The sequence below is a fragment of the Astatotilapia calliptera genome, chromosome 12 (assembly GCF_900246225.1).
Source record: "Astatotilapia calliptera chromosome 12, fAstCal1.2, whole genome shotgun sequence".
Taxonomy (NCBI): Eukaryota; Metazoa; Chordata; class Actinopteri; order Cichliformes; family Cichlidae; genus Astatotilapia; species Astatotilapia calliptera.
In genome coordinates this window covers 25,509,193-25,535,425 of record NC_039313.1, presented here as the reverse complement: position 1 = coordinate 25,535,425, position 26,233 = coordinate 25,509,193, and the positions used below count along the sequence as shown (strand labels likewise).

The following is a 26,233-nucleotide window of genomic DNA, read 5'->3' as shown; positions in this document are numbered from 1 at the left end:
TACATGTCAACACAGGAGATGGCTGGGCAGCGCTGAGCTGGAGCCAACAGCTCTGCACACTGGTGGCCCACTGAACCTCTGAACTCAGATGTGTTTGTGTGGGTCTTTGTGTGTGTGGGGGGGTCTGTTTCCTGTCAAGTCATGCTTGCATATAGCTAGACATACAATGCCTGTGTGTGTGTGTGTGGCAGCTCGTTTCATTATCACTCCATAATCCTACCAGCTGTTTAAGGAGTGCTTAAAAGTCATTTTACTGTTGTCGTATTAAGGGAACAGGGGACCAAATGTAGTCTAGACCTTATACCTCAACACCAGATGGCTTTGTGCTAATGTAGCCCTATTATTTTGAACATAGTCTTTGTGTACATTTTCATATAAACAGGCTTTTTTTCCCCTCTTGGATTTACGCTGTCTGTCAGTCGCTTCTCTTTTTTTAACCTGTATGATTTTTTTAGCTCCTGGGTGGCATGCTTTTACCAAATTAATGCAAATCCTTTAATCCCTTAAAAATCCTCAGAAGTAGTACAAATCTAACCAAATATTCACCATTAATAGTAGTTTAATAATGTGCAGCCAAATGAAATATACAGTGTCTTTTTGTGGTCTCCAGGGGGGCCAGCGCAGAGAAAACAGACTGCTTATTTTACTCTCTAATCCCAGGATGTGATCTTTCATGGTTTCGCTTCTTCCAACACAGCTGCCCAGTGGAATTGGCTCCAGGTCCTCGCACAACAGTTTATTGTCAGCTCTGTGTGTAACACGCTCTTTACGCGCTTTAAATTTTAATTGGTTATGATAAGTGAGTGAAAATGGTAACACAGAACACAGGCAATGAGAACCGCTGTCTTTAAAGTGTTGAACATTTAAAAATATCTGCGTTCTTAAGTGCCCTAAAGTGCTGAAGAACAATGAGGAATGTGATGTTTTACTGGGTGATGTGATGTTCGCTCAGAGAAAGACCTGAGATTTATTAGTTTTGTGTTTCTAGTTGGTGCATACATGGATAACTCGAGCACCTTGATGAGTTGTTTATAAGATTAGCCTCGGGGTCTTTTCTGATTATGGGTGCTGCAGCGAGTTAAGGGAAATGGCAATGGTAATGGTTGCCAGGCATAAAATCTAGGTACCTTTTACCCACAGTCCGGCTAAACAAAAGCACTGCTTATCCTGTAGCTGAGCCTCTCTATGTGGAAACTCCCACTCAGAAGGAGCAGGGGATCTGTCTGGGTCTCGTTTACTTTAATAACCTTGATTTGGAGCGGGCCATCTTCATGCAAATATCCGGTAAATGCTGTGTTTATACCTGCGTAAAGACAGAGCTGACCTCTAGCCCGCTGGGAGGTCTGGAGGCAAGCTGTTCTACCTTACAGTGGCGCGGTCACGCATTTTCTTCTTCAGGTAATGTACCTGAATCGATGTGGGGAATACACCATCACCCCAGCTTTAGGTAACACTTCTTCTCTGCCCCATCTGTCATGCTTCTATGAATAGCAGCAGGGGGTCTTTCCTGTTACAGCCCTGTAAGCCTGATCATCTGAGACACGCTGGATGAGGTTTCACGGGGACTTAAGGTCCTTTGCATTCCCAGTGGTAGAGCCAGGGAGAGGCTACGGCGCTCGGCTCTTCTAGACCCTGCAGGCCAGCCCAGACAGGGAACTGGCCCCACCTCTGGGCTCTTCTTCTCTTTCATCTGAGGTCCGAGGGCAGAGAAATGCCCACTCCTCTTTGCTCTACCGCATAAGACACAGACATAGATGTGGGTCACTTCTAAGCAGTTTCCTGCTCTGACTGTGACGACTGCACACGTGGCAGACATTACAGCTGTTTCCAGTTGTAAAATGGCAAGAGGAACCAGCTGCTGTCAGGACCTTGCAGACCCGATAGAGGAGAAGTCGAGGGCTGATAATTAAATTATCAAAGGCTTTCCCTGTTTCATTTTTACGTCTGTGTCGTAAAACGTGTTGGTGTTGGCCTCATCTCTGAAGGGCCTGCCGAGGAAATGTTTTCATTTGGCTTCATTACAGGCACAGTTAAACCGTGATGCCTCTCAATACGAGGTGAAAACAAATATTAGACAGCAGCTGCTTGTTAAGCGTTTGGAAGATGGACGACATTTAGTTTGCTGTGACCGCTGAAATAGGACTCTGTGAAAAGTCAGTGGGCTTTTGCTGTGCTTCTGTTTTGATTTGAGTGAAAACAAAAGAGAAACTGCATTTTTAATCAGTACCTCGCTGATGATTACACCCAGAGGGTCAAGCACCTGTCAAAGCTGAAATCCTGTAACATCACAGATTCCTGTGGAGAGCTGCTGAGGGAAATTAAAGTCTAAGTAATGACTGTTTTTACCATCATGTACAATCAGCTTGTTCAACCTTTCTGTAATCTTTGCTCAAAGTGGTGGAATGACTAAGAAGAGAGTCACTGTCTGACCTCATCAGACTTCTTCAGCTTAAACCTTTCAGCAGAAAAGTGTGAAATGCCTGCCTGATTCAGTTTAATGCTTAGGTTTAATTCAAAACCACGGCCGTTCCCACAACCCGATCCACCGCTTCCGCTTTGTCTTCTGAGGAACAAGCTTTATGATTAATAAAACCTGCGCCGCTGCAGCGGGACTGCTGCCTGACAGGCTTCCACTGTGAGAGACACTTTTTCTGGGAATACGTGCTTGAAAGTGCAGAAAACTGTATGTTATCAGTTTGACAGCTGAGCTGCTTCACTTTTCCTTTGTTTAGGCAAAATCCGTCTCATGAATAGTTTTGTGATGAAAGAATAGTCCGAAAGACGAAGAACAGGGAAAAGCAAGGGCTTTGTGGGGGCTTTCGGAGTTAAGGCCAGTGCGTCCTTCCTGTCCCTCTCCTGCCTTTTGAAGTTTACCTCTCTGACAGTTTGATTAATGCACTCAGGAATATCTTGCTTGGTTGTGCTCCTGCAAATGCTGTGTTTTGCCTCCTGCCAGGTTTTAAAGTGGGTAGAGGAAACAGTTCAGGCCATGAAGGTCCACCTTCTGTCCTCCAATCATGACAGTGCCCAGGAAAACAACTGGGAAGTTCCCTTTGACCCAAGCCTCAGAGAGGTCACGGTGTCACTCAGTGGACCAGCACCAGAAATCGAGCTCAGCGATCCTTTGGGTAACTCATTCCTGCTTTTCCTATTTATTCTTATCTACTCCTAGCATTATCAGTGCTTTTAAAGAAAGTCATGTTTTTCTTTGAAATAACATCTGTTATGTTTCCTTTTCCAAGGTCGGGCAGTTGGTGTAGAGGAGGGCCTTAAAGAACTCTTGAATATTCCCAACTCAGCTCGTGTGATAAACCTCAAGTTTCCTAGACCCGGTGCCTGGAAACTGAAGGTATTTATTTTGGTGAATAAATCACAAATGTGTTTTGTCTGACTTTTTTATGATGCTGAATTCACTTCACACGTTTCACTCTAAAGATAAGCTGTAGTGGGCGTCACACTCTGAGGGTCACAGGAGTCAGCAGTCTCGACTTCCGCGCAGGCTTCTCCAGCGTACCTGTTACAGAGTTCAACCACACGAGAGAGAGGCCGATAAAAGGTGTCTGGCATGTGTCTGTTAGCTCTTTGCCTTTTATTTGACCGAGACCATGTGCAGAAAATTACCTCATGCCGATCTTCCTTTGTCCTTCAGGGCTCCCATCCCATGTTTTACTAAAATGCACCGGCCTGAAGCCTCCAGGTCATCTGAGCCATGTGGAGCTTGTGTCAGGCTCAGGCCGCTCCTTGCGAACGATCCCTGTACCGCTGCCCTCTGACCTTGGAAAACAAGGCCTGTGGAGTCTCCCGGAATTCCGCACCCCTTCCCAGAGCTTCTTCATCAAGGTAACGGGCAAAGACGAAGAGGGCTACCGCTTCCAGAGGCTGTCCAGCGTCTCCTACACCAACATCATTCCAGGCAAGGCATCCCTCTTCACCAAAGCCACACTGCAGTGTCTCCCATACCTCATCAATCTCTTTATAGCCTTTAACCTTTGTTTCCTCCCTTGTGCAGATGCTCCAGCTGTGAGCATGTCGACTGTAGTGAAGGGCGTTTATATGCAGCCAGCTGTGATTGGCTGCTCTGTAAAGAGTGACATTCCCTACAGACTAAGATTCACCAGAAGTGGAATTACACTGGGAAGCGAGAGGTTCTTTCAGTGAGTCTCTTCTCTATTTGCTCAGCACTCCATAACATTTGGCTCGCCTTCCTTCCGATTCCCTCAGATCCCCGAAGCTTCGCGCGCCTATTACCTCATTTAAAAGCATTAATTAAGTCACTCCCTAATCTTACCAGTGGGCACGCCTGTAAAGCATTAGTGCTGCCTCACTCTTGCATTTTATTGGTTCATCTGTCAACAAGTGGATATATACACAGTTGATTTTCTAAACATCACATACTCAATTTAACAAAGCAACTATTTTGTCTTGGTGTTGACTCTCTGGCTTGAATTACTTTCATGAAGTGCAGCTGACTTTTGATGAAAATTATTTCCAGTGCGTGGATGTGCCAAAGAGCCACTGGGTGTGACATGAAATAAGAGGAATATGTGCTGGCCAATAAACCAAACGTGTCTTTGCTTCAGGTATTCTGCCGTTGCATCATGGGAAATTCCGAAGGCATCAGCCGAGGACGAAGGCCCGTATGAGTGTATGGCGCAGAGCAGCGCAGGGCAGGGGTGGGCTGTAACACAGTTAACTGTTAGAGGTATGTCACACAACAACAATGCAAGCGCACACTCCCCTTCAGTTGGATGTGGGTGCGTTCCAGCCATTTAGATACAAACCTCTGCTTTATCGTTTAGACATAAACTAGATAGAAAGCATGTCTGCACAAATATTTGTTTTAAACATTGTCTGCACTCATGTTTCCACTAAAACAGATCCTCCTCCGGTCTTGAAGCCCCCAGAGAATGTGACATCTTCTGTGGGAGGCGTGGCTGTGCTGTCCTGTCAGGTGGAGGGAAATATGCGCCACAATTTGACCTGGCATCGAGGGGGCTATGCTATCCAGGCACGGGCAGGGAGGGTGAAGCTGCTGCCCAACTCTTACCTGCAGATCAGCGCTGTGCGGGCTCAGGATGCTGGGGAGTACCGCTGCGTGGCAACCAACCCCTACGGAGACAGCAGAATCGCCGTGTGGCTCCACGTCCCAGGTATGATAGCCCAATACCCTGCGGCTCATCTGCTTAAACATTTAACGCGGCAGGGCTTAACGGATCCTCGCGGGCCCCCGTCATCTGTTTTCCATTATTGCCTCGACCTCCTTGCAATCAGATTAAGCCACTTCCTTTTCTCATCAGCAAAGACTTATGCGTGTTGAAAAGTGTGGCGTCTACTGAGGGAATGCACTCAGATATTTGCAATGACTTCAACAAACAGGCAAATAAATATGTCTTCAAGAATATCCTGTAGTTATGAAGTCAGACATGGAGTGTTTTTGTAATTGCTTTGCAGCCCACAGCATCAAGTTTGCTCTTGTTAAGCTTGTGATAGCTATAAATGACATCATGCAGCCTGTGACAAGGCCCTGAGTCATCGTCTGCTTTTTATTTTTTTTTACATTTTTTTGCCTTCCTTTGATTTCAACTGCAGAGGCTCCTTCTGTGGTAGTGCACCCGCAGTCCCTGGCTTTCTCCCAAGGCGATGAGATCCGCCTGGTCTGCTCGGCGTCCGGCTCCCCCCCTCCCCGGCTCTTCTGGAGCCAAGGCAACGTGTTCCTAACTAATCGGCCGAGGTAAGAGGGGAACTCTCAGCCCACTCGGCACCTCTGGCACAAAGGACTCAGAGAGTCATTACGTTCCACTTGACCTACATGCGCCATCGCCTCATCTTGTTTGCATCGCTTTGGAAATTTACATCTACTCATGTCAACCCTTTTTTTCCCCCCAAACCACAAGTATTTTATATGTCAGCAGTGAAATATACATTCGCACACACACAAATTTCTCCCGTGACACCAAACGGCAGCATAAAGATTCAGAGAGATGGATCTCTGTTTTACATCTGCGCTTGTAATCAACAAAAGTATCAACAAACATGAATCCTGTCCACTGTATGCTACAGGTTCAGTCTGAACCAGCATGGAGTTCTAACCATTAAAGGGGCCCTCCCAGAGGATGCTGGGAACTACACATGTCTGGCAAGCAACGAGGCTGGGACTGCCTCTCAGTCTGTGTCACTTAGTTATGCGGGTAAGTCAACACATCCCGACAGATGTCTGGTTGAGGATGCCAGCGCGAAGATATATTGTTGCTGGAATTAGCCTTTCGTCATTCGGAGTTGTTAAAGTTTCTGTTCTGAATAATTGCTTCTCTTCTGACTTCATTTTTAACTTCCAGTGACACGAAGCATTTTTGCCCGTGTTGACTGTTTTTAAGGCGCATTTCTTTTAATGATATCCAGCAGGATAGAGCAGAGTATACAGCAAGCGAACATGGCCACATACAGCTCTGTCTCACACGACGTGATGTTTCTCTCCTTGTTTGGTGAGCGCTGACAGTTGTGGGCCTGAAGTTTCACTCACGGCTGTCAGTTAGTGCTTGACAGAAACCGTAACACTGATGGATTATGGCAGCATTTTCCTGGGGCTTGCTGGTATTATACGCACTTGTCTCTGAATGTCATTTTTAACAACACTGATCTGTCAAATCAGGGAAAACCTTATAACACAGTAGATCATCTCATCCTTTCAGCTCAGCTGCCTGGGTCTAAAGTATAAGCATCATTTTTACATTCACATCAGGGTTTTTCTCATGCCCTTGCTGGTATAAACAAACAGCACATTACTGTTCATGTACAGTAGCGCTGCATGAAAGACCGGTGCATTGCTATAAACTAAAAAAAGGGGGGCCTAACATAAGGCCCGGGGGGCAGAATTGGCCCAGCAAAAACTCCAATCCGGCCCACTAGATGTCTTTAGAAAATGTGAAGGAGAGCATAAATTTTGGACTTTAAACTGTAAGCTTGTCCTACTGATAGACCTCCAAAACAGCCATTCATACTAAACCAAAGTAATGCAGAAATAGAATTTGCAATTAAACAATTAAATAAATGAATAAAATAGAACAACAAAAATGCCCCACTTTAAAACCACAGGAGAATCTGGCCCACGAACTATCAGTACTTCTGTAACTTTACACATTTATTTGTTACAGTTTAAGTCCACAGAGTCATGCTGACAAATTTCTTTATTTTACTATAGCAGCGTTTCTTTATCACGTGGAAAAACTGAGACGCACCTTTGAAATTCCACTTCTTTTTCTTACATTGAGATATCGCAGGGTTTAAATGTGCAGTTAAACTCCTTTGCACCGATAGAAAGGGGATTTTCACTGGTCCGTTTAAAATCAAAGTCCCGAGGCCTATGATGTAAAATGACTTGGACATCCCTGGAATAAAAAGTTCATCCCACTGATTTTTTTTGTTCTGCAGAGGCACCAAGAATAACAGTGGTACAGCAGGTTGTGCTAGTGACTGTTGGTGGTGATGCAACTCTCGAGTGTCAGGCCACAGGCTTTCCGTCCCCTCTTGTCCACTGGTTCAAAGGTGAGTTAACGCCATACACAGTGCTTTTATTAAAATGACTGTGGAGATGTCTCTGTTAGAGGACGACAAGCTTATATTGCTCGTACTTCCAGGTGAACTCGAGGTGGGCTCTGCTCCTTTTGTTGAGCAGGACGTACATCGCGGGACGCTGCACATTCGTGCCGTGCAGGAGGTCGACGCTGGTCAGTACAGCTGTGTGGCGAGCAGCTCTGCTGGAACCTCCTCTGGCACTGTTAGTCTGGTGGTTGGAGGTGAGGCCACACTACAGTTTTCCACATAAAACTTGTATTTCTCTCACATTTATACAAAGGAAAAAACATCCATCTGGCACCACTCTTCCTTCCACAGCGGGTCCATTGTTTTCCGAGGCACCGGCTGACGTGACAGTCAATGTCGGGGAGAATATCACCCTCCCCTGCACTGCCCGGGGATTCCCGCAGCCGACGGTGACCTGGCGCAGACAGGATGGCAGACAGATTCTCATGCGTTCAGACAGCCACAGTAAAACAATGCAGCTGGAGAACGGACATCTTCTAATCCAGAGTGAGTTATCACAGCAAAGAGCTTTGGTGTGCTGTGCGGCAGCCTCACGGTTTCCCTGCTCGAACTGGCTTGACTCAAATTGTGCAAGTATATATAGAAGAGTATCATATTAAATCCAGCTAACATTTTCTTAAGAGGTGGGAGAGCCGGGATGTCATTGCCATTGGTAAAGTTACAGTAAACCGATGCCTCTCGAATATCCATCCTGCTAAAAGCATTATCTCTGCTCTGTGAAAAGACTCTCCTTAAAATGTTGTTAATTATTTGGCAAGAGAAGGCGTCTGTCTTTGTCCTCATCAGGGCAGGGGGATCAAAGCTGTGAACTCTGGAAGATATTTCAGCCTGAAACATGACTATTCTTAGCCACATACCGTGATGCTTTGTGCTCCTGAGACTAAATGTTTATAGTGTGAAATATAATATTGGACAGGAACAGACATATTTACATGGGCCGTTTCTGTCACTGTTTCCATTTGCGGCTGCCCTCTGACCTGATTGGCTCCATCTGCTACAGATGGCTTTATTTTATTTTTTTTACCTGCAGTTTCAGAAATGTCTCTGTTCATATTGCGTAGTGCTCAAACGCCACTATCTCCTTGAATCCTGCTCCTCACGGGTTACCTTTAATGCTTTATCCTGGAATCCTTCAATATTTGCTAGGACAGAAGAATTGAAACATATGTTGATCTTCCAAGATGTGATCTCAAGAGAATTTACTGAGTGGGACAGCAGGATAGCAGCTGAGCCAAACCCATTAATCCTGTTATTTTCTATTTTTAGCTCCTAATTACAGCACTGTCAGGCCAATAATACCAGTTGTTACTGAGTAGGGGTCTTAGCTGCTATTAGCATGAACTTATTTAGTTTTTTTAGATAGACTGTTTTCTTTCTTGGTAAGTGTGATGATGCTGCTACTCTCAGATGTATTGTAATGTGCGGCGGGGTGCATTTTTCAATGATGTGTGTTTGACTGTAGGTGTCTGGCTGGATGATGAAGGTCTATACATCTGCGAGGCCAAGAACCAGTTTGGAACCATCAAATCTGAGGCCAGAGTTAGTGTCACTGGACTGGGTAGGCTCTTTTTGTGATCCCATATATGCATGTAGCAGAAACACACAGAAGGACACTGTGGCTATAACACATATATTCCTGCTCTTGTTGTTTAATAATCATTTCAAATCCTTTTTCTTGCAGAGCCACCTCTATTGGCCCAAGTTGCCCCAGTGATCACCACCGGGAGCGGTCAGTCACTTAGTATTCCTTGCATGTTGTTGGATGGAATTCCTCTTCCAGAAAGACACTGGTCCAAGAATGGAAAACCTGTAAGGCTGGTAAAAACATCAAACTCAAACCTGCCTCTCCCATGGATCATATCTGTGTTTGTGTATGACAGGAATATTTTTACTTTTTTCGTTTGCACAGTTCCATCTGAACAGAAGGATGTTCTTGAGGAGCGATGGCAGTTTGTACATCGAAAGAGCCATCCCAGAGGACACTGGGATTTATGTGTGCACTGCGGTTAATGTGGCAGGCTCCGCGAACATCACAGTCAGCCTGGAGGTTCACGGTAGGAGAGTAAAGGAATAGTAACACTCACATTACCAATAAAATCAAAGCCAGCAAACAATAAGCACAAGCAGCTAAGACAGGCTTATAGTCTTGGAGATACTCCAGAAAGTAACTGACTCAAATTATTGTAGTAAATGACCCGCTGTAAAATCCCAAATTGTGTGTGTAATTTACATTTTTGGCACAGCCAGGTTAGTTGTTTCCCACTTATACTAAGCTTCCATAATCCAAGCTAAACTAAACTTACATCTCCTACATCTGGTTCTATCGTCATATTTAATGTGCACTAATAAAATATCAGCAAGAAAATATATGAGCCTAATCTAAAAGCAGACCCTTTCACTCACTGAATGCACTTTCTCAGTGCAAAGTTTGCAACCACAGGCTATATAATTGGACAATTAAGCCAAAAATGTGCCAACTCAGCATGGAAAACAATTTTTGAATGAATCGACCACCTGTTGTCATCACAGAGAGAGGGCCTGCTTTATTGCATGCTTTGATAAATGGAGTCATGAGCATGTAATGACAGACAGCCAGGATCACGGTTCATCATCAGTTTGTAATGAAGAAATGCCTCAAACGCCGATGTTGCTGGTCAGCTGAGGCCGGTGGTAATGCAGCAGCAGATCGCTTCTTCACGCTCAGTCAGACAGCTGTGTTTTATGACCTTATTCTTCCACAGTGCCCCCAGAGATCAGCGCTGGTCCGTACCACTACATAGCCAACGAGGGTGTAGCCATCAGGCTATCATGCGAAACCACCGGCGTTCCCAAACCAGATGTTGTCTGGTCCAAGGTAACACTCGCAACCTTCAGCTTCAGCTCAGTAAATCAAGCGTGACTTCCACAGCACCGTCTAGTCCAAGGTCAGCCCTTTGTATCAGTTCAGCTTACAATGAGTCATTATTAGCACTTTGGAAATAATTATCACAATCAGGCAACAGCAAAAATCAATACTCAGCGGTGATGGGATCTAGATTATCCTTAAGAGTGCAATCTTGGACCGTGCCAGTCAATACAAGCATAACGATATTAATAAAACCAGAATCAAATCAGTGTGAAATGACTGATAATGAAAAAGGGTTTTAATTCTGAATTCATTTTGAGGCACACTAAGTTACTCTGGATATTTTTTTTATTTTACACATACATCTGTAGCACTTCAAATCGCCTTCACTTACTGTGATTACATTTACATAAATACAATTACATTTTTTTTGTCTTATTCAAACAGTTTTCTTTTTTTCCCCTCTGGTCTTTTCTTTGATTTGTCAGAACACAAAAAAACAGAACAAAACAAAACACCACCAACAAAAACAGTTTCCACTGCAATCAAGACTTGATTAACCTGGCCAGGGAGGGAAGTAACCATGGCAACTTTACTATATTGCTGCTTGACTGGTGCAAATCACCCTGTTTTTATCGTACCTTAGGAATCTATTTCAAGACTTTCCCGCATCCCCTCCTAGTACAACACTTCATCATATCACGAGAGGAAAACACAAAAGTTTATGTGCAACCAGGCGGTGCTAAGCCGATGCTCTCGATCCATCCAGGATGCAAAAACAGATCTTATTACAGCTTGTGTGGTACTGCAGCGTTGCCTTTGACAGCCGCTGCAATATAACAGATTAATAATTTGTAATGTTGCTAAAGCTGTGAGATAAATATTGCCTGGTAAAAAGTGTACATTTATCTTTGACGTGTAGTGAAGCAGAAGCGGCAGTTTGTATACTGTTAATGCATCTGTTTCTCTTCCACCACTGAAATTAGGAACTGCAGTGATATCATCTTTTCTTTAAAGGCAAGAAAAACATGGCCGATGAAATACCCTGCCACTATTACGTACCCTGTACTAATACTACCCTGCACGAGGTCAGCATGCTGTTGTTGTCTACATGTTGCTGAACTGAGCCGGATTTATATTCCACCCGGCCTTTCCCCTAACATTTTCAAAATGTTACTCTAGAGTCAAGTAAATTTACCTTCTTGTCAGATAAAAGTGTATCTGTTAAAGCGCTCTAATGTTCAGAGCGAGTGGATGCGCAGCTGCCTCGGTTCTTGCGTGTGCACGCTGCAGATAGAGAGCAATCCGAAGGGGTGGCCAGTAATTCCATTAGACATCAAAGGTTGGGTTGTAAACCTTGAACTAATCTTAGCATCCATGCGCACGCTTGTGTGGAGGACTTTTCTAATATAATATGTTCTGTCTGATCTTATTCTGCCAGGGGAGGCAGCCCCTGCCCAGGGACAGCTCCGCTCTTCAGTCTGACTCTGAGGGACACCTCCACATCCCCAACCCCTCCGCCGAAGATGCAGGCATCTACATCTGCACTGCCACCAGTCCTGTGGGCTATGCTAGTCGCGAGATCCAGCTGAGTGTCAATAGTAAGGCGAACGGAGGCAAACAGTTTGCGTTTGGAATTGTAAAGGAAGTGCCTATGTGGTCGTCTAACAAGTTCTTTTGTTGTGTTCAAGCTGTGCCAAAGATAATGGGCGTGACTGGTCACGACAACACAGTAAACATGGCTGCAGAGGTGGGGGCAGAGGTTGTTCTCCCGTGTGAGGCTGAAGGGAGTCCTTCTCCGTTAGTCACGTGGAGCCGAAACGGGCATCCCATCCCCCCCGTCACAGCTGGGTAAGAGGAAGCCTTACCTCACCCCGACAATCATGCAGTTAAATGTCTCAAATATAAGCTGACATAATCCAAAAGCACTAACCATACTTTACCTCTGACTTAACTAACACCTGAGTCAGCTTTTACAAAGAGCTCTGGCTGTTGTTCAAAGCTTCTGCTAACATGCCGTAATGCCTCTGGAAGAGCGGCCAGGCAGAGGCAGCAGAGACTAGAGATCTGTGTGTGGGCATCACCAGTTGGCTAAACCGAGGTAAAACATCTGGTCCCACGTGGTTGCCTGATTCCTGGCTTTCATGTGTGGTCACTCTGGGCGCAGACAGGCAGGCAGGCTGCCCCGAGACACGAGCTGGATGGATGACAGGCAGACTCTTTGGGCCAGACACCAGGCCGAATCATTTAGTGCAGATAGAAGAATGACAGAGGGAGTTGAAAGCCGTTGTGACTCAGATACAGTATGACTTGTGTGGGGTCAGGAAGAAGGAAACGGTGGGGGGTGGCGTTGGAGGGAGGGGGTGCCAGGAAGAGGGGCGGAAAGTGAACTGACAGTGGAAGAGATACAAGTTGTGTCTGTCTGATGTTCAGATTCCCCGCGGTGTTTCGGCAGTAAAACAACATGCTGACTCTTTACTAGTCCTGTCTGATGAGAATAACACATCCCTGTGAACAAACCCAGCGTCATGCTTTGCATACGCAGGGACCTATGGAAGGAGCGGGCTCTGTAAAGGAACATTAACTCCTTTAAGCTACACTCTGAGGTTCGGAGGAAATAACTGAGGGGTGCTGATTTTTAAAATAACTTAAACAGTGGGAGATGATATTTATCTCATATCCATGTATTCAGACTAGTACCAGGCAGGGAGTTTTTTGTTTTTCTCTTTCCTTTTTTCAATACTGAGTCAGAAGATTTGGTCACAGGAGACCTGATCCTGATGAGGCCAATTTGTCCCAGTTAGTCTTTGGCCAGTCGCACTGTGTACACAGATGACACCAATGTGGGGAGTGATGGATGAGCGAGAGGGGCTGTTCATGTCACGAGGAGCAGCACCGCTGTAGCCTGAGCTCACATTAACCACTGCAGAGGCCGCCTTTCAGTTTTCGAGCTGGATGCTGTCGTCTCTCCTACGGCTGTTTGGGGAGGTGGGGGGGTGGGTGAAAGACATTACACCATATGTGCGTCTAAAATACAGAGCTCTTTGTGCTTCTAGCTCGTTTCCACTTAGACAGGCGTGTTATTGTTAGAATTTGGTTGCTTAGCAGACACACTTATCAAAGATAAATCGCAGAGGTGTGTTTACATTGCTGTATATTATACATTTGTACAGCTGGATAGCTTCTGTAGCATTTCAGGTTACCACACCCTCCTTTAAAGTTGCTGACCCACAGCAAGCAAGGCCTGACTTTGGAGCTGAGGTTGTGTACTGGAGTGTGTGTGATGACCACCATCTGTCCACTTGTTTGACTTTGACAAACATCAAAAAAAACAAATGGCAAGTTGGGCCAAAACGTTGCTTTGAACTTAGTTGGTCCCAGGAAGGATGACGCTTTGACTTTGGAGACCTGTGCGACCTTTCATTCGAGCTCCACCATTAAGTCAACCTTTTGATTTTCACTTTATCTTTATTTCCTGACCCCGCGGTCGTAAACGCACAATAGCTGCACACGCAAACAGAAAAATCCGCATTGATCTTTTTGAACCTACAACCTTTCCCATGGTGATATTATCAGGTCAAACACTGCTGACCCTTTCACATTGTAATTATCCCAGACAATCGTACTTAGCTCTGGATGAGGTCCAGACTCCGGCTATTGCTTGCTCTTTATGAACTCTAACCCTCACACATTTTCTTTTTCCATTTCAACAAAACAACATAATTGAATAAGGACCACTAAGTGTTTGACAGCATAATTCAATTTATGTATACCTGTCAAATGCTCTGATACTTGTTGTACAACCCAAATACCAAAAAAAAAAAAAAAGTTTGGACGCTGTATAAAATGTCAACCAGAACGTAATGATTTGTGTCTCTCATAAGCCCACATTTTATTTACAATACAGCACAGAAAAGATATTAAATGTTTAAACTCTGAAAAAATATGAGCTAATTCTGAATTTGATGGCAGCAACAAATCTAGAAAAATTGGGGCAGGGCCATGTTTACTACTGTGTAGCATTCCCTCTTCTTTTAACAGCAGTCCATAAACATCTGGGAGCTGAAGAGACCAGCTGTGGGACTTCTTGGAATGTTGTCCCGTTCTTATGTGATATAGGATTCTAGCTGCTCAGCAGTCCTAGATCTTCTTTGTCATGTTTTTCACTTCATGATGCCAGATGTTTCCAGTTGGTAAATGTTTTGAACTGCAGTTCAACACCCAGACTCTTCTGCTATGAAGTCATTGTAATAGATGCAGTGTGCAGTTTAGCATTGTTTTGCTGAAATGTGCAAGACCATCCCTGAAAAAGACATCATCTGGTACAAAGTTTCTCTGGAATCTTTCTAGCTTTGCAGATGTGCAAGCTGCCACTTTTGCTATTGCACCCCCTGCAGGATTTTGAAATGAGTGCTGATAACAACACAGACGCTCCCTCTCTTCTTTGCTGCAGAGATTTTTGTGTCCATTTTCTCCAAAAAAGAAGTTAAAGTCTTGATTCATCTGAACACTGAACAGTTTTCCACTTTTCCTCAGTCAGCTTTAAAGGAGTTCTGGCCTGCAGGAGGTGGTTTATATGCATGCTTCAAAATATAGGAGATATAGGAGAGAAAAAGAAAACAGACACACCTATTTTATCAGAACACAGTAGCTGTAGATCTTCAGTGACTCATAAAGTTCTGTGTTTTCTCCATGTCTTTGCCCTTGACCCCTAACCACTCCCCAGGTTCACTGTTTTGCCTTCAGGCTCTCTGAAGATCACTGATGTGCGCCTGATTGATAGTAAACTGTACACCTGCACTGCAGAAAACCCAGCAGGCAACGCGTCCCTAAGCTACAATTTACACATTCAAGGTAACTCCACAGGGTTTCAGTAAAAGTTGAAGTTTATGGAAACTTGTTTGTTCAGCCAATATCTTTAAGTCTCTGTGTGAATATATCACTTATATGTGAGACGTGTGTATGAATACAGTTCCAAATATTTTTGCACATAGATTTTTGCTACTTTAAAGCCATTTACCATGACATACTCAAGTTACAGTTTTATGATGGGCTTAAAGCTGCTGTCGAGCTTCAATATTGCATTAACAGCTGGGGAATTTCATTCATTTTTATGCACAGTTCTCTATGCTTTTTTTTTTCATTTCAGGTTTGAGAGTTGATGCGAAATCAGTTGGTTATCGGTAGTTGTGGGCCATCCCTTTGTTATTTCTTCATAAATTTAGCAGGAAAAGGGAACTGGAGATTATTCAAAGCTACAGCATGGACAGCCTGTAACTTTAATGTGATAAAGTTTGTGTCAATGTTCAAAACTATGTGCATCTAATATTTAGGATATTTGTTTTGTCCTCAGCTAAACCCAGGATTCTGCCAGCACCCTCCCTCCTGAAAGCCCTGCTCGGCCAAACAGTGACTCTGCCATGTATAGCGCAGGGAGAGCCGAGCCCTGAGATCAGCTGGTTTCGCAATGGATCACCTGTTGGGGACAAGAATGTTACACCCCTGAGGATCCAGCAGGTCAGCCACGCCGACCAGGCCGCCTACCGGTGTGTGGCCTCGAACAGTGCAGGACAGGAGACCTTGGAGATCAAGCTGGAAATTCTTGGTGAATGTCACGAGTTCAATTCCTCAGACCTGCTTGTTCACTTGCAGAACTATTAAATTGTGACTCATGGTTGTTTTCTATGATATATCTGAACAACTATTCACTATCACTGGTCATATGAAGGTTCACTAATGATGCATCTGTTTTCGGCCCTCTCAGCGTTTAGAGGCACATTCACTTTAGGCGCACATTGACCGTACAAACTGGCAAACAGTGAGCTATTTGACCTTCTGATAAACATTCACAAAGGGAGATGACTTCGGGTTAAGAACTCAGAGTCGTGTCCATTTGTACTGAATCAAGCTTTCTTGTTGTTATTTACGTGATATATAAATAATATTATTCTTCCCGATCAGTCCCCTTTTATATTTCCATGCCCTTGTTCCTCTCTGACACATGCTCTTACTCATCTGCAGTCTGCCTTTGATGCTTTCCCAGCTTCCCTACTTAATCATTTACTCATTTTCAACATCAAGGGGATCAAGCGCACAGGGACATTCTAACCTCTCCTAAACCAAAACTCATCTTTTAAAAGCAAAAAACTGGATTTTCCCATTCTTCTTACAGATGTTCAGGCTTTAACAGCTGTTGTTTCTTTTTGCAGCAACCCCTGTAATTGCTTTGATTCTCTCTATTTCACGCTTGACTTGTTGGTTTCAGTTTGACTTACATGTGCCGTTTGTGTGGTCCTGTCACTTTGTGTGGCATTTTTTGGGGTCTCTCTCTTAAAAAAATGATCTCGATCTCAATATGACTGTCTGATTTAAGAGATAAGAAAAAGAAGTCAGCCTGGCTCAGGCTGTCAAAGCATGATGCACGCTCTGGTCATTGGGGAGAATCTGTTCGGTTTTTCAAATCATGTTTAGATCCTATTGAGGCTTCTTCTTACTCCGAAACCTAAAACTAATTGTCATTGCACCTCTTATTTATTAGCTGCCCTTGCACTTTGAACTAGCACTTAACATATTTTTCTGTACTCACAGAGGCCCCGACCTTTGCCGAACCTGGAGATGTTATCATGGAGAAAGTGGCAAACAGCAAGGTCATCATCCCTTGCCCCGCTAAAGGTATGGAATGATTCACAGATGAGTCAGCGTGGACACACTGAAAAGGTGTAATTCAAGTTTTAGGGAGCCTAAAACTGAACTCTGTCATCTTTCAGTTTGTTTCTGCAACACAGAAAGGAGAAAAAAAAGAGAGAAATCAATGTTATATGTAGGACAGTGATGTGTTTTTGTGCGCAATCAAAAGAATGTTTCACTGTCACCACAGACTCCTAGTTGCCATCTTAAAAGGAGAAACTTCTTTTCACTGCAGCACCCGGAGGCATGCCATTGTCTCTATTTCCTAACATCCATTTGCGAACGAGAGACATTCTGTAGGGATGTGGAGGACCTGCTGTTTTATCAAAACGCAGCAAGCGTCGGTGTCGCGTCTCCGTCTGGACTGATGGCTACTCAGTGGCAGCCCGCACAAACAGGTATTGTTTGTGTGGAGCTGTGTCATGGTAACCAGCTCAATGAGAGGAGGTGAGCACTGTGTATAATGTGGAGCAACAGCTGGAACATCAGTCTGCCTCCTGCCTCTGTGAGCCACATCTGCTTTCCTGTGTGTCGGGCCTGCTGGGAGCGGAATCCTAATTACAGGCTGCTTCTGGCAGATAAAGGACAGAGATGTCTGAGGTGCGCCGTGAAGCACAGGAAGAGAAAGACGAAGCCTCGCTGGCCTCACCTTTCTTCTGAGTCATACGGAAGGGTTGACAGTACCAAGCACAGAAATACAGAAATGCTTGATGCTCTTGACGGGCCGGAGAGGCAGTCAGCCTGCAGCACCAAACGAGGATCCCCACTTTCTTTGGTCCTTTTGTTTTCTTTGAGATCTATCTGCACGAGGGGAAACAAGCACAGTCTCTGCCAGAAGGAAATTATTAATTCACCAACAAGCACATTGCATTTGATAGAGGTAATTATTGGAGAAACACATGGAAGAGATAATCTCAGACTTCGTCAGCCCCGGTAAATAAATTCAGAGCCTGCTAATGAGATCTGTTAACATCTAAAACACAACATCTGTATGCATTTCCCGCAGCAATGAGATAATGAATTTGCTTCAGAGCTCCTTAACTGTAAACACGTGTTCTGAGAGGAAACAGACAGTAACGTCACCTTTGGTTGTGCTGCGTCTTCTCCTGCTTTTTGGGGGATGGAGAAGGAAGGGTGCTGCGGTTGATTTTTTCAAGTGGTGTTTGTATATGTGTCACCTCTGTAAATCGAGGGAGTGTGGCTCTGTGCTGCTCTGTTAGTCTGTTAGGGAATCTGTTGTGGAGATTTTTGGAGGGTTACAAAGCTTTTTAAATTCTCCACCTTGTCCCTGATCCAGTTTTCTTCTGTCGGGCATTTCTAGCTCTATTTCCACCCAATAATCCACCAAACACATGTGTTTTTAAGGCTCCTGAGGAAACACGCCAGTGCCTTTGAACCACTTGTTCAACCACTATCTTTCTTACAGCTCTTACTCTCTCTACTCACTCTCATCCCAGTGTTTAGCAATAAATCTTTATGTCTGCATTTTAAGTATTACATCCTCCGTCACTCCTCTATGCAGTGTTTTACTTTTTTTATGTGACTTTGACCTTGAAATCTTAAGCCTGCAGGCGACAAGGACTCTAACCATTTTGGCATCCACTCCCTGCTGTCCTGCAGTCTGATAAATGTAGAGAGCTGGCTTTTTTGTAGTCTGGGCTGCTTGCCCGTTAAGTTATCCTGCACAGAAGAAGAGAGATGGAAGTAACTCTTCTTTCTGTCCGATATGATCAATAAAGCTCATTTTATCCTCACTCGCTTTTCTTGTCGCTGCACCTGCAGGTTCGCCTAATCCCAAAGTACGCTGGTTCAAGAATGGCCTGGAGATACACCCCGAACAACCCGACTTTTCCGTGGCGAGGGATGGAGCTCTTGTAATTAGCGCAGCGTCTGCCAGCCACAGTGGGGACTTCAAGTGTGTGGCAGTTAATGAGGCAGGCTCTGTGGAGAGAAAGACCAGGCTAAAAGTGAATGGTGAGAACTTATCTCATGGCTGTTTTCCTGCTGTTAAAAGTATATTTTACACATAACGATGGTCCATAAACCTTTCTTTCTGTGCTGTCTTAGTTCCCCCTGAAATTCAAGATAATGGCCAACCGCTGAACCTCACTGTCACCTTGAAGCAGCCTCTCACGCTGGGATGTGACGCCTTTGGGATCCCCTCTCCAACAATCACCTGGACTAAAGATGGCAAAGCTGTGAGTGTGTCATCCTGGATTCCCATTTACAGAAAAATCTAAAAGCCAGGTTACATGTTTTTACTGTAAATGCTATCTTGTCGATCTCTAGCGGTACAATGCCACCAAGTGGCAATTATTTCAATAACATTTAAACAGTGTGGATGCACTCAAGCTGATTTCTGTGTGTGCAGGTGGACAACCCTGGGGTGTATCTTGAGAATGGAAATAGGCTGCTCAGAATCTACAGAGTTCAGCCTGAACATGCAGGACAGTTTGTCTGCACAGCTCAAAACTCAGCTGGAGAGACCCAAAGACAATATAACATAGTGGTGCAAGGTGAGCTCATTATAAACCTGCTTTCACATGGATATTTAAGAGGAAGGTATAAGGCAGCAAGAAAGACCAGTTTGGGGATCTGTGATAAGATACACATTCAGCATTCATTCTTAATGCAAACTAGTCATTGAGCATGTGGTGTTTTTCGCCAGCTCCACCTGTGATCTCAGGAACGTCTCGAATGCAGGAGTTAACTGTGGTACTGGGCCAGGAGGTGGAGTTTCAGTGTCGGGTTAGTGGAAAACCAGCGCCAAGAGTGGAATGGAGCCGCGACGGAGAGTAAGAATCTCTTTTATCGACGTGACATTCAGCAGCGTACACAGGATGCAGGATTCACTGAATTGATTCGATCATCCTTTCCGTTCTTTCTCCAGGGTTCTGTCCCGCGATGGAGACCCTCATGTGGAGTTTCTGGAAGATGGCCAGGTGCTGAAGGTGAAGTCAGTAAGGCCGAGAGACCAGGGTCTTTACCGGTGTCTGGCCAGTAACGACGCAGGAACTCAGATGCGCCAATTTAGACTCAACGTCCAAGGTTGTTTTGAACATTTTTTTTTAACAAAATGTAAACCTCCAACTACACTCACCTGAATTTAACAGCAGTTATTGATTTAACACCTATGAAAAAAACAAAGCAAAAAACAAAACAGTTGTATAGATTCAGGATATTACTCTGACATTTTTCCCTAAATTGCTGCTGTTATGGCAACACTCTGAGAAAGAGAATTGCGAGGCATCATATATAATTCATGTGAATGCCCAGCCTCTATAGTTAACATTGTATTTAGCCATGTGGTCGATGTGCACATATTGAATTCTCTTCAAGGGGACATTTCTCTGTCAGGTGCAGTAATAGAGTACCACACGCTGCATTTCTTTTTTAGAAGGTTTCCTACACAAAAGCAAAGCATTCGCCTGTTGCTCTGGTTATTCTGTACTGTGTGCCAGTAAAAAATGATTTGGCTGTTAAAAATAAACGTGTTCTCTGTTTTTTACTCCAGCCCCTCCCACTATTAAGGGGACTACTGAGACATCAGAGGTGTCAGTGGTGCTGGGTTTCCCTGCAATCCTCCCCTGCAACGTCGAGGGCTTCCCCACACCCAGCATCACCTGGCTCAAGGACAATCACCCCATCGTATCCACTCCCCAGCTGACATACACCCGCGGTGGGCTGGCCCTGCGGCTGGGTTCGGCACAGGGAGACAGCAGCGGCCTCTACACTTGCAGGGCTACAAATCCAGCTGGCACTGCCATCAAGCACTATTCACTCAGTGTTCTGGGTAAGAGACATGTGCATCTCTAACAAGGTGAAAAATAAAAGAGGGATTTGATTTTTAATGTTTTCATCTCTTTAGTCCCACCGCAGATAGAAGGAGACTCTACCTCCCTAACGTTTGGTGGTCAGGAACAGAAAGTGCGGATCAACGGGAGCTTAACTCTGTCCTGCCTCGCCAAAGGTTTCCCCGAGCCCAAAGTCCAGTGGTTCAAAGACGGACAGGTCCGTGTGTGTCACCGTTAAAAGCTATGCTTCCTAAAATCAAAATGTGTTTTCAATGGAACAAGTTCTAACCTCTGCCAGCCTCTATTGGCAACTGGTATGAATTACAGCAACCCTCTTGCACAACCCACCTCCACTCGCCTTATTTAGTGTGATGAGTAAGCCAGTTAATTATAGACATAGAGGAAGAATCCAGTGATTAAACCTCAAGACATAAAACACTGTGCGATTTCTTTTTTTGTTTTTTTCGTGACCTACTGTGTTTTGATGTACTGTGTCCTTTATTCTGTTCAGAATGCAAGTGCACGTGTATGAATATTCTGCAGGGCCTACAATATGAGAAGCAGGAATTGGATTAAAGATGATGTAAAATATGATTTTCTTTCTGAGTGTGGGTGGAAGCTCTGTATGTCTTGGGTGTTTTAAAGCCACATTTAAAGATCTGCTAAATATTTTCTTGAGACAGTAGTTCAAAGAGGCAACAAATCTTAAGGAGGCTCCATCGAGCTTAAAGAGCACTTTTGAACAAAGTATCAGAGACAGTCTGTTTTATTTATTCATCAACCCACAGATTCCTGCGAGCAATACTTCACATTAACTGTGTATTTTCTTTGTGTTTTAGCTGCTGACTGGAAACATCCATGCTGGCATTAAAGAGAGCGGCCACTTCCTTCACATAGAGAATGCCATGCTGTCCCATGAGGGTCAGTACACCTGTGTGGTCACCAACTCTGCAGGAGAGGACAAGAGACACTTTCGTGTAACTATTCAAGGTGTGTTCGGTTAATTCAGTGTATAGCAGCTAGAAAAACACTTCATTTTAAACCTTTGTATAGAAAGCAATCTGGCTCTAATGTGCCGCTGTCTCTTTAGTCCCTCCGATTTTCCACCGGGTGAATAACAGGGAAGCATCCTGGGGTTTGGGACACGAAGACGACCTTAATGATGAGAACGTGGTGGAGAAGCGGGAAGTTGTGCTAGGCCATCAAATCAGCCTGTCCTGTGAGAGCAATGCCATTCCCCCTCCCAAGCTCAGCTGGTATAAAGACGGCAAAAAGTTAACCTCTGCAGATGGAGTGGTGCTTCTTCCAGGTCAGGGAAAACTCTGTAAAACCTCATGTAAAACCACTAGTGCAGTTGTTATATGTAACTGAGGAGTCATTTTTAATGTATGACAGGGGGACAAGTGCTACAAATTGCCCGAGTGCAGAAGGAGGATGCTGGAAGGTATACGTGTCAGGCTGTTAATGAGGCAGGGGAGGATCGCATGCACTTTGATCTGGAGATTCTAGGTAAGTGAGTACATATACCTAAGTTAGATGTAATTAAAATGTTTGCATAATAAAATCTGTGATTATAGAGATGTAACTTAATAATTTCAGTTGTGTTTAACTTCCATAGTCCCTCCTGTTATTACTGGAGCATCAAAGGAGTTTATGGAGGAGATAGGAGCAGTGGTTAACAGCACCGTGGTTCTACACTGTGACGTGATTGGACATCCAGCTCCAGTCGTCTCCTGGCTGAGAGAAGGGCAGCCGGTGCACATGGACTCACAGCACCACATCAGTGAGGATGGGACTCAGCTTCAAGTTAGTTATCTCTGACCTTTGTGCACCGTTGCCAGCAAATAGACAGATCCAACCGTAACGTTCTATAGTGAAGAATAACGCTTGTGTCCTAACTTACAGCTTCTCAGTGTCCAGGTTTCAGACATGGCTGGGTATTCGTGTGTAGCGGAGAACAAGGTCGGAACAATTGAGAAGCTCTTCAGTCTGACAGTGCAAGGTAAACCCCCCCCCCAAAAAACCCCCAAAAAAGTCTTTACTGTGATATGCAACTCTCTTCTCTTTTTGCAGTCCCTCCTAGAATAACAGGCCCTAAAGAGGAGGAGGTTAGTGTGACTGAGGGCCACATGGTGTCTTTGCTGTGTGACGTCCAAGCATACCCTCCTCCAGAGATTACCTGGACCAAAGATGGACAAGTCCTCCATTTCAGCACCAGCATTCACATTCTGCCAGGTTAGCCTCTGGGCCATCTTCAATACCCAAATCCTTCAATCAGAAGCATTATATTGGGTAGAATCTAATTCTTGCACTGATATTTCATATCATTATTTGATATATTGCCTATATATATGTAATAGGTGGCCAGATGCTACAGTTGCCCCGGGCCAGACTAGAAGATGCAGGGCAATATGTTTGCACAGCCACCAACTCAGCAGGGCAGGACCAGAAGAGTATTCTCCTCAGTGTTTATGGTGAGCAAACACACTGTGACCCATCTGCACAATTCAGCCACATATACAGATGATCAAATCCCAAAACACTGCCTGGCAAAAAAAATCTGTTTATCTCAAGCCAGCTGTGACTGAGAAGAGTTCAGGAGTGACTCATTCGAATTCTGAATGAATCAAACTGAGATCATGTCCTCTCTAAATGTGCAAACCAACAGTCGTGCCCACCCTGAAGCCCCGGCACGATGCTGAGTCAGACTCGGTGACCCCTCAGGTTGGCTCCTCAGTCACCTTGCGATGCGAAGCCCACGGCTTCCCCGAGCCTGAAGTCACGTGGTACAAGAATGGGCTCCAGTTGGCTGCAGGGAACGGACTAAAGATGGATCAGTACCAGCTGGAGATAATAGGAGTCCAGGTCAGACTCATCAGACATTTTTTATGACTGCAAACAAAACATAAAAAAGGATTTTAAGGGGTTTTCAACAGCGTGCTGATGTGTAATGTATACATATTTTCACTGCACTCACTGTTCCTTTATCTGGTGCATTTAAAACCCCTGAGATAATTCTGACTAATTCTAACAGGCTGGAGCTGAGATCACCCATCTGAAAGCATTTGAAGCCGGTGTTCCAAAAAAAAAAAAAAAAATCATGAATCCCTTTGGATTATAACTTGTAAAGAAAACACAACTCACAATTTTTTCCTTTGTGGTTACTAGATGGGAGATAGTGGCACGTACACTTGCAAAGTGTCCAATGTGGCTGGACAGGCGGACAGAACCTTTAGGCTGACGGTTCATGGTAAAAATCACTCTGTAGCATTTTGGAACAAAATCGCTATAGACAAATGTCTTTAATGGACTAAATTCTCATAAATATATATTGACAGTTCCACCTGTCCTGGATGGACCTCTTCGAGAGTCTCTAAATTATAGCCTGGGCTCCCACGTGGCTCTGCTGTGTGAGGCCACAGGCGTACCCGTTCCCAGCATCTCTTGGCTTAAAGATGGAACTCCTATTGGTAAGTGGGAGGGAGTGACATGGAAATGTGGAGAAATGCAGACGTGCCAAAGGGTGTCACAGCTAGATTAAGTGGATCTGTGTGGTTTCCAGAAAGCAGCCTGCAGTGGCAGTGGTCTGTTCGAGGCACCAGGCTGGAGCTGGGGCCTCTCAGCCTGTCTCATGCCGGAACATACATGTGTGTGGCCAAGAACAGCGAGGGAGAAACACGAAAAGAGTACACAGTCACCGTGCAGGGTAACGAGGTTTCTTAAAGCATGTGTTATGAGAGAAATGATTTCAAAAGGTGTTTAACAGTAATCTCTGCCCTACTCAGTCTCCCCAACCATCCTGGACTCTGACCTCCCATCTGAAGTGAGTGCACCCAGAGGAGAGGAGCTGACCCTGGAGTGCAGAGCAAATGGAATCCCCACACCTCGCCTCAGCTGGCTGAAAGATGGAGTGACTCTGGAGGGATCGGATGCCCGTCACATTGCGTAAGTCATTCTCAGGCCCCGCTCTGTCAAGTGTGAAGTAATCATAACAATGGTAAATATTTGAATCGATGAACAGCCTTCATTAAGGGTTTGGGAAAGTGTCACCGTTAATCAGAAACACAGAGAATGATGTGCACGACGAACAAATGGTTTATAGTGTCTTGCCCAGTTAGATCATGAAAAACTGTAAAAGCAGCTGCTTCACAGCTGTTCGCCAGCTTATGTGGTCATCAGACAGTAAGCGACTGTGTTTATGTATCTGCATGCGACTGTGAGAAAACTGTGGGATGTGGGTGATAATGAAAGAATTACACCGAGGTTCAGATGTGGACAAATAATAGAGAAAAATGGATGTGAAAACAAAGCGTGCTTGTTCTCTGGCAGCGTGACATCTGATGGCAGCACACTGACTTTGCTGCGCCTGAGTCCTGAGGATTCTGGGACGTACACCTGCCTGGCTGTGAATTCGGCCGGCCAGGAGAGCAAAATCTACACCGTCTTTACTCTAGGTTGGTTTTTCACCCCTTAGCTTTGTTTATCTGCGTTAAGTTTCTGAGCGATTTCTTCACAGTCTATTTCATCTGTGGCAGTACCGCCATCTATTTCTGGTGAGACCACCATCCCCAAAGAGGTGCAGGTCACGCAGGACAGCGCTGTGACGCTAGAGTGTCAGGCAGCAGGAAACCCCCCGCCTCAGATCAGCTGGCTGAAGAATGGGCATCCGCTGCTCCTCAGTCACCGCGCTCGCCTCCTCTCCGGTGACTCTTTGCTGAGGTCAGTTAAGATGATTACAGACTGTGTTGTAAAAAGATTACAGGTTGGTGGATGAGGTCATTCTAAATGTTCTCTTTCTTCATTAAAAAAAAAAGGATTTCTCCTGTGCAGCTGTCTGATTCTGGAGTTTACACGTGTGTGGCACGCAGTCAAGCTGGTCTTGCAGAGCTCAGCTATAATGTCCAAGTCCAAGGTACAATCCCAACAGTAGATAACATGAAAACAGAACATGCTGGGTCGGTGGGGTTTCACACTCTGTGTTTATGGTCTGCAGTGCCCCCCGGTGTGAATCACGTCGAACCGGTGGAGCCAGTTTCAGTAATCCAGGGATCCTTGGTGACTTTATCCTGTGAAGCACGTGGCGTCCCCCCTCCGACGCTAACGTGGATGAAAGATGGACAGCCGCTGTCCCTTCACCGCAACCTGCTACTGGATGGACAGGAGACAAGACTGCAGCTTCCTGACGTGGCCCCCTCAGATGCGGGCTTTTACAGCTGCGTGGCTAGTAACCAGGCTGGAAGCAGTACCAAGAGCTTCAACCTCACCGTGCTTGGTACGATCACCCTCTTTTTATTTATTTATATCTGCA

General features: G+C 44.9%; 1 protein-coding gene across 1 annotated transcript in view; it reads left to right on the top strand.

Moving 5' to 3' along the window:
- Positions 1 to 26,233, top strand: part of hmcn2 (hemicentin 2) — a 48,422-nt gene that overhangs the window by 3,730 nt on the left and 18,459 nt on the right. Inside the window, exons 5-48 of the mRNA XM_026187226.1 lie at positions 2,957 to 3,128; positions 3,243 to 3,349; positions 3,436 to 3,556; positions 3,650 to 3,913; positions 4,010 to 4,154; positions 4,581 to 4,702; positions 4,878 to 5,150; positions 5,590 to 5,731; positions 6,061 to 6,188; positions 7,429 to 7,542; positions 7,635 to 7,793; positions 7,891 to 8,085; positions 9,062 to 9,157; positions 9,281 to 9,408; positions 9,509 to 9,653; positions 10,341 to 10,453; positions 11,886 to 12,045; positions 12,136 to 12,295; positions 15,171 to 15,298; positions 15,798 to 16,049; positions 17,033 to 17,116; positions 18,914 to 19,105; positions 19,199 to 19,329; positions 19,503 to 19,647; positions 19,800 to 19,926; positions 20,022 to 20,179; positions 20,646 to 20,924; positions 21,000 to 21,142; positions 21,765 to 21,915; positions 22,016 to 22,234; positions 22,321 to 22,434; positions 22,544 to 22,731; positions 22,831 to 22,927; positions 22,999 to 23,160; positions 23,286 to 23,399; positions 23,594 to 23,790; positions 24,094 to 24,175; positions 24,264 to 24,395; positions 24,488 to 24,631; positions 24,711 to 24,870; positions 25,255 to 25,379; positions 25,461 to 25,644; positions 25,740 to 25,837; positions 25,919 to 26,197. Of these exons, the coding sequence (XP_026043011.1) occupies positions 2,957 to 3,128; positions 3,243 to 3,349; positions 3,436 to 3,556; positions 3,650 to 3,913; positions 4,010 to 4,154; positions 4,581 to 4,702; positions 4,878 to 5,150; positions 5,590 to 5,731; positions 6,061 to 6,188; positions 7,429 to 7,542; positions 7,635 to 7,793; positions 7,891 to 8,085; positions 9,062 to 9,157; positions 9,281 to 9,408; positions 9,509 to 9,653; positions 10,341 to 10,453; positions 11,886 to 12,045; positions 12,136 to 12,295; positions 15,171 to 15,298; positions 15,798 to 16,049; positions 17,033 to 17,116; positions 18,914 to 19,105; positions 19,199 to 19,329; positions 19,503 to 19,647; positions 19,800 to 19,926; positions 20,022 to 20,179; positions 20,646 to 20,924; positions 21,000 to 21,142; positions 21,765 to 21,915; positions 22,016 to 22,234; positions 22,321 to 22,434; positions 22,544 to 22,731; positions 22,831 to 22,927; positions 22,999 to 23,160; positions 23,286 to 23,399; positions 23,594 to 23,790; positions 24,094 to 24,175; positions 24,264 to 24,395; positions 24,488 to 24,631; positions 24,711 to 24,870; positions 25,255 to 25,379; positions 25,461 to 25,644; positions 25,740 to 25,837; positions 25,919 to 26,197 (6,829 nt within the window). The remainder of the gene's footprint in view (positions 1 to 2,956; positions 3,129 to 3,242; positions 3,350 to 3,435; positions 3,557 to 3,649; positions 3,914 to 4,009; positions 4,155 to 4,580; positions 4,703 to 4,877; positions 5,151 to 5,589; positions 5,732 to 6,060; positions 6,189 to 7,428; positions 7,543 to 7,634; positions 7,794 to 7,890; positions 8,086 to 9,061; positions 9,158 to 9,280; positions 9,409 to 9,508; positions 9,654 to 10,340; positions 10,454 to 11,885; positions 12,046 to 12,135; positions 12,296 to 15,170; positions 15,299 to 15,797; positions 16,050 to 17,032; positions 17,117 to 18,913; positions 19,106 to 19,198; positions 19,330 to 19,502; positions 19,648 to 19,799; positions 19,927 to 20,021; positions 20,180 to 20,645; positions 20,925 to 20,999; positions 21,143 to 21,764; positions 21,916 to 22,015; positions 22,235 to 22,320; positions 22,435 to 22,543; positions 22,732 to 22,830; positions 22,928 to 22,998; positions 23,161 to 23,285; positions 23,400 to 23,593; positions 23,791 to 24,093; positions 24,176 to 24,263; positions 24,396 to 24,487; positions 24,632 to 24,710; positions 24,871 to 25,254; positions 25,380 to 25,460; positions 25,645 to 25,739; positions 25,838 to 25,918; positions 26,198 to 26,233) is intronic.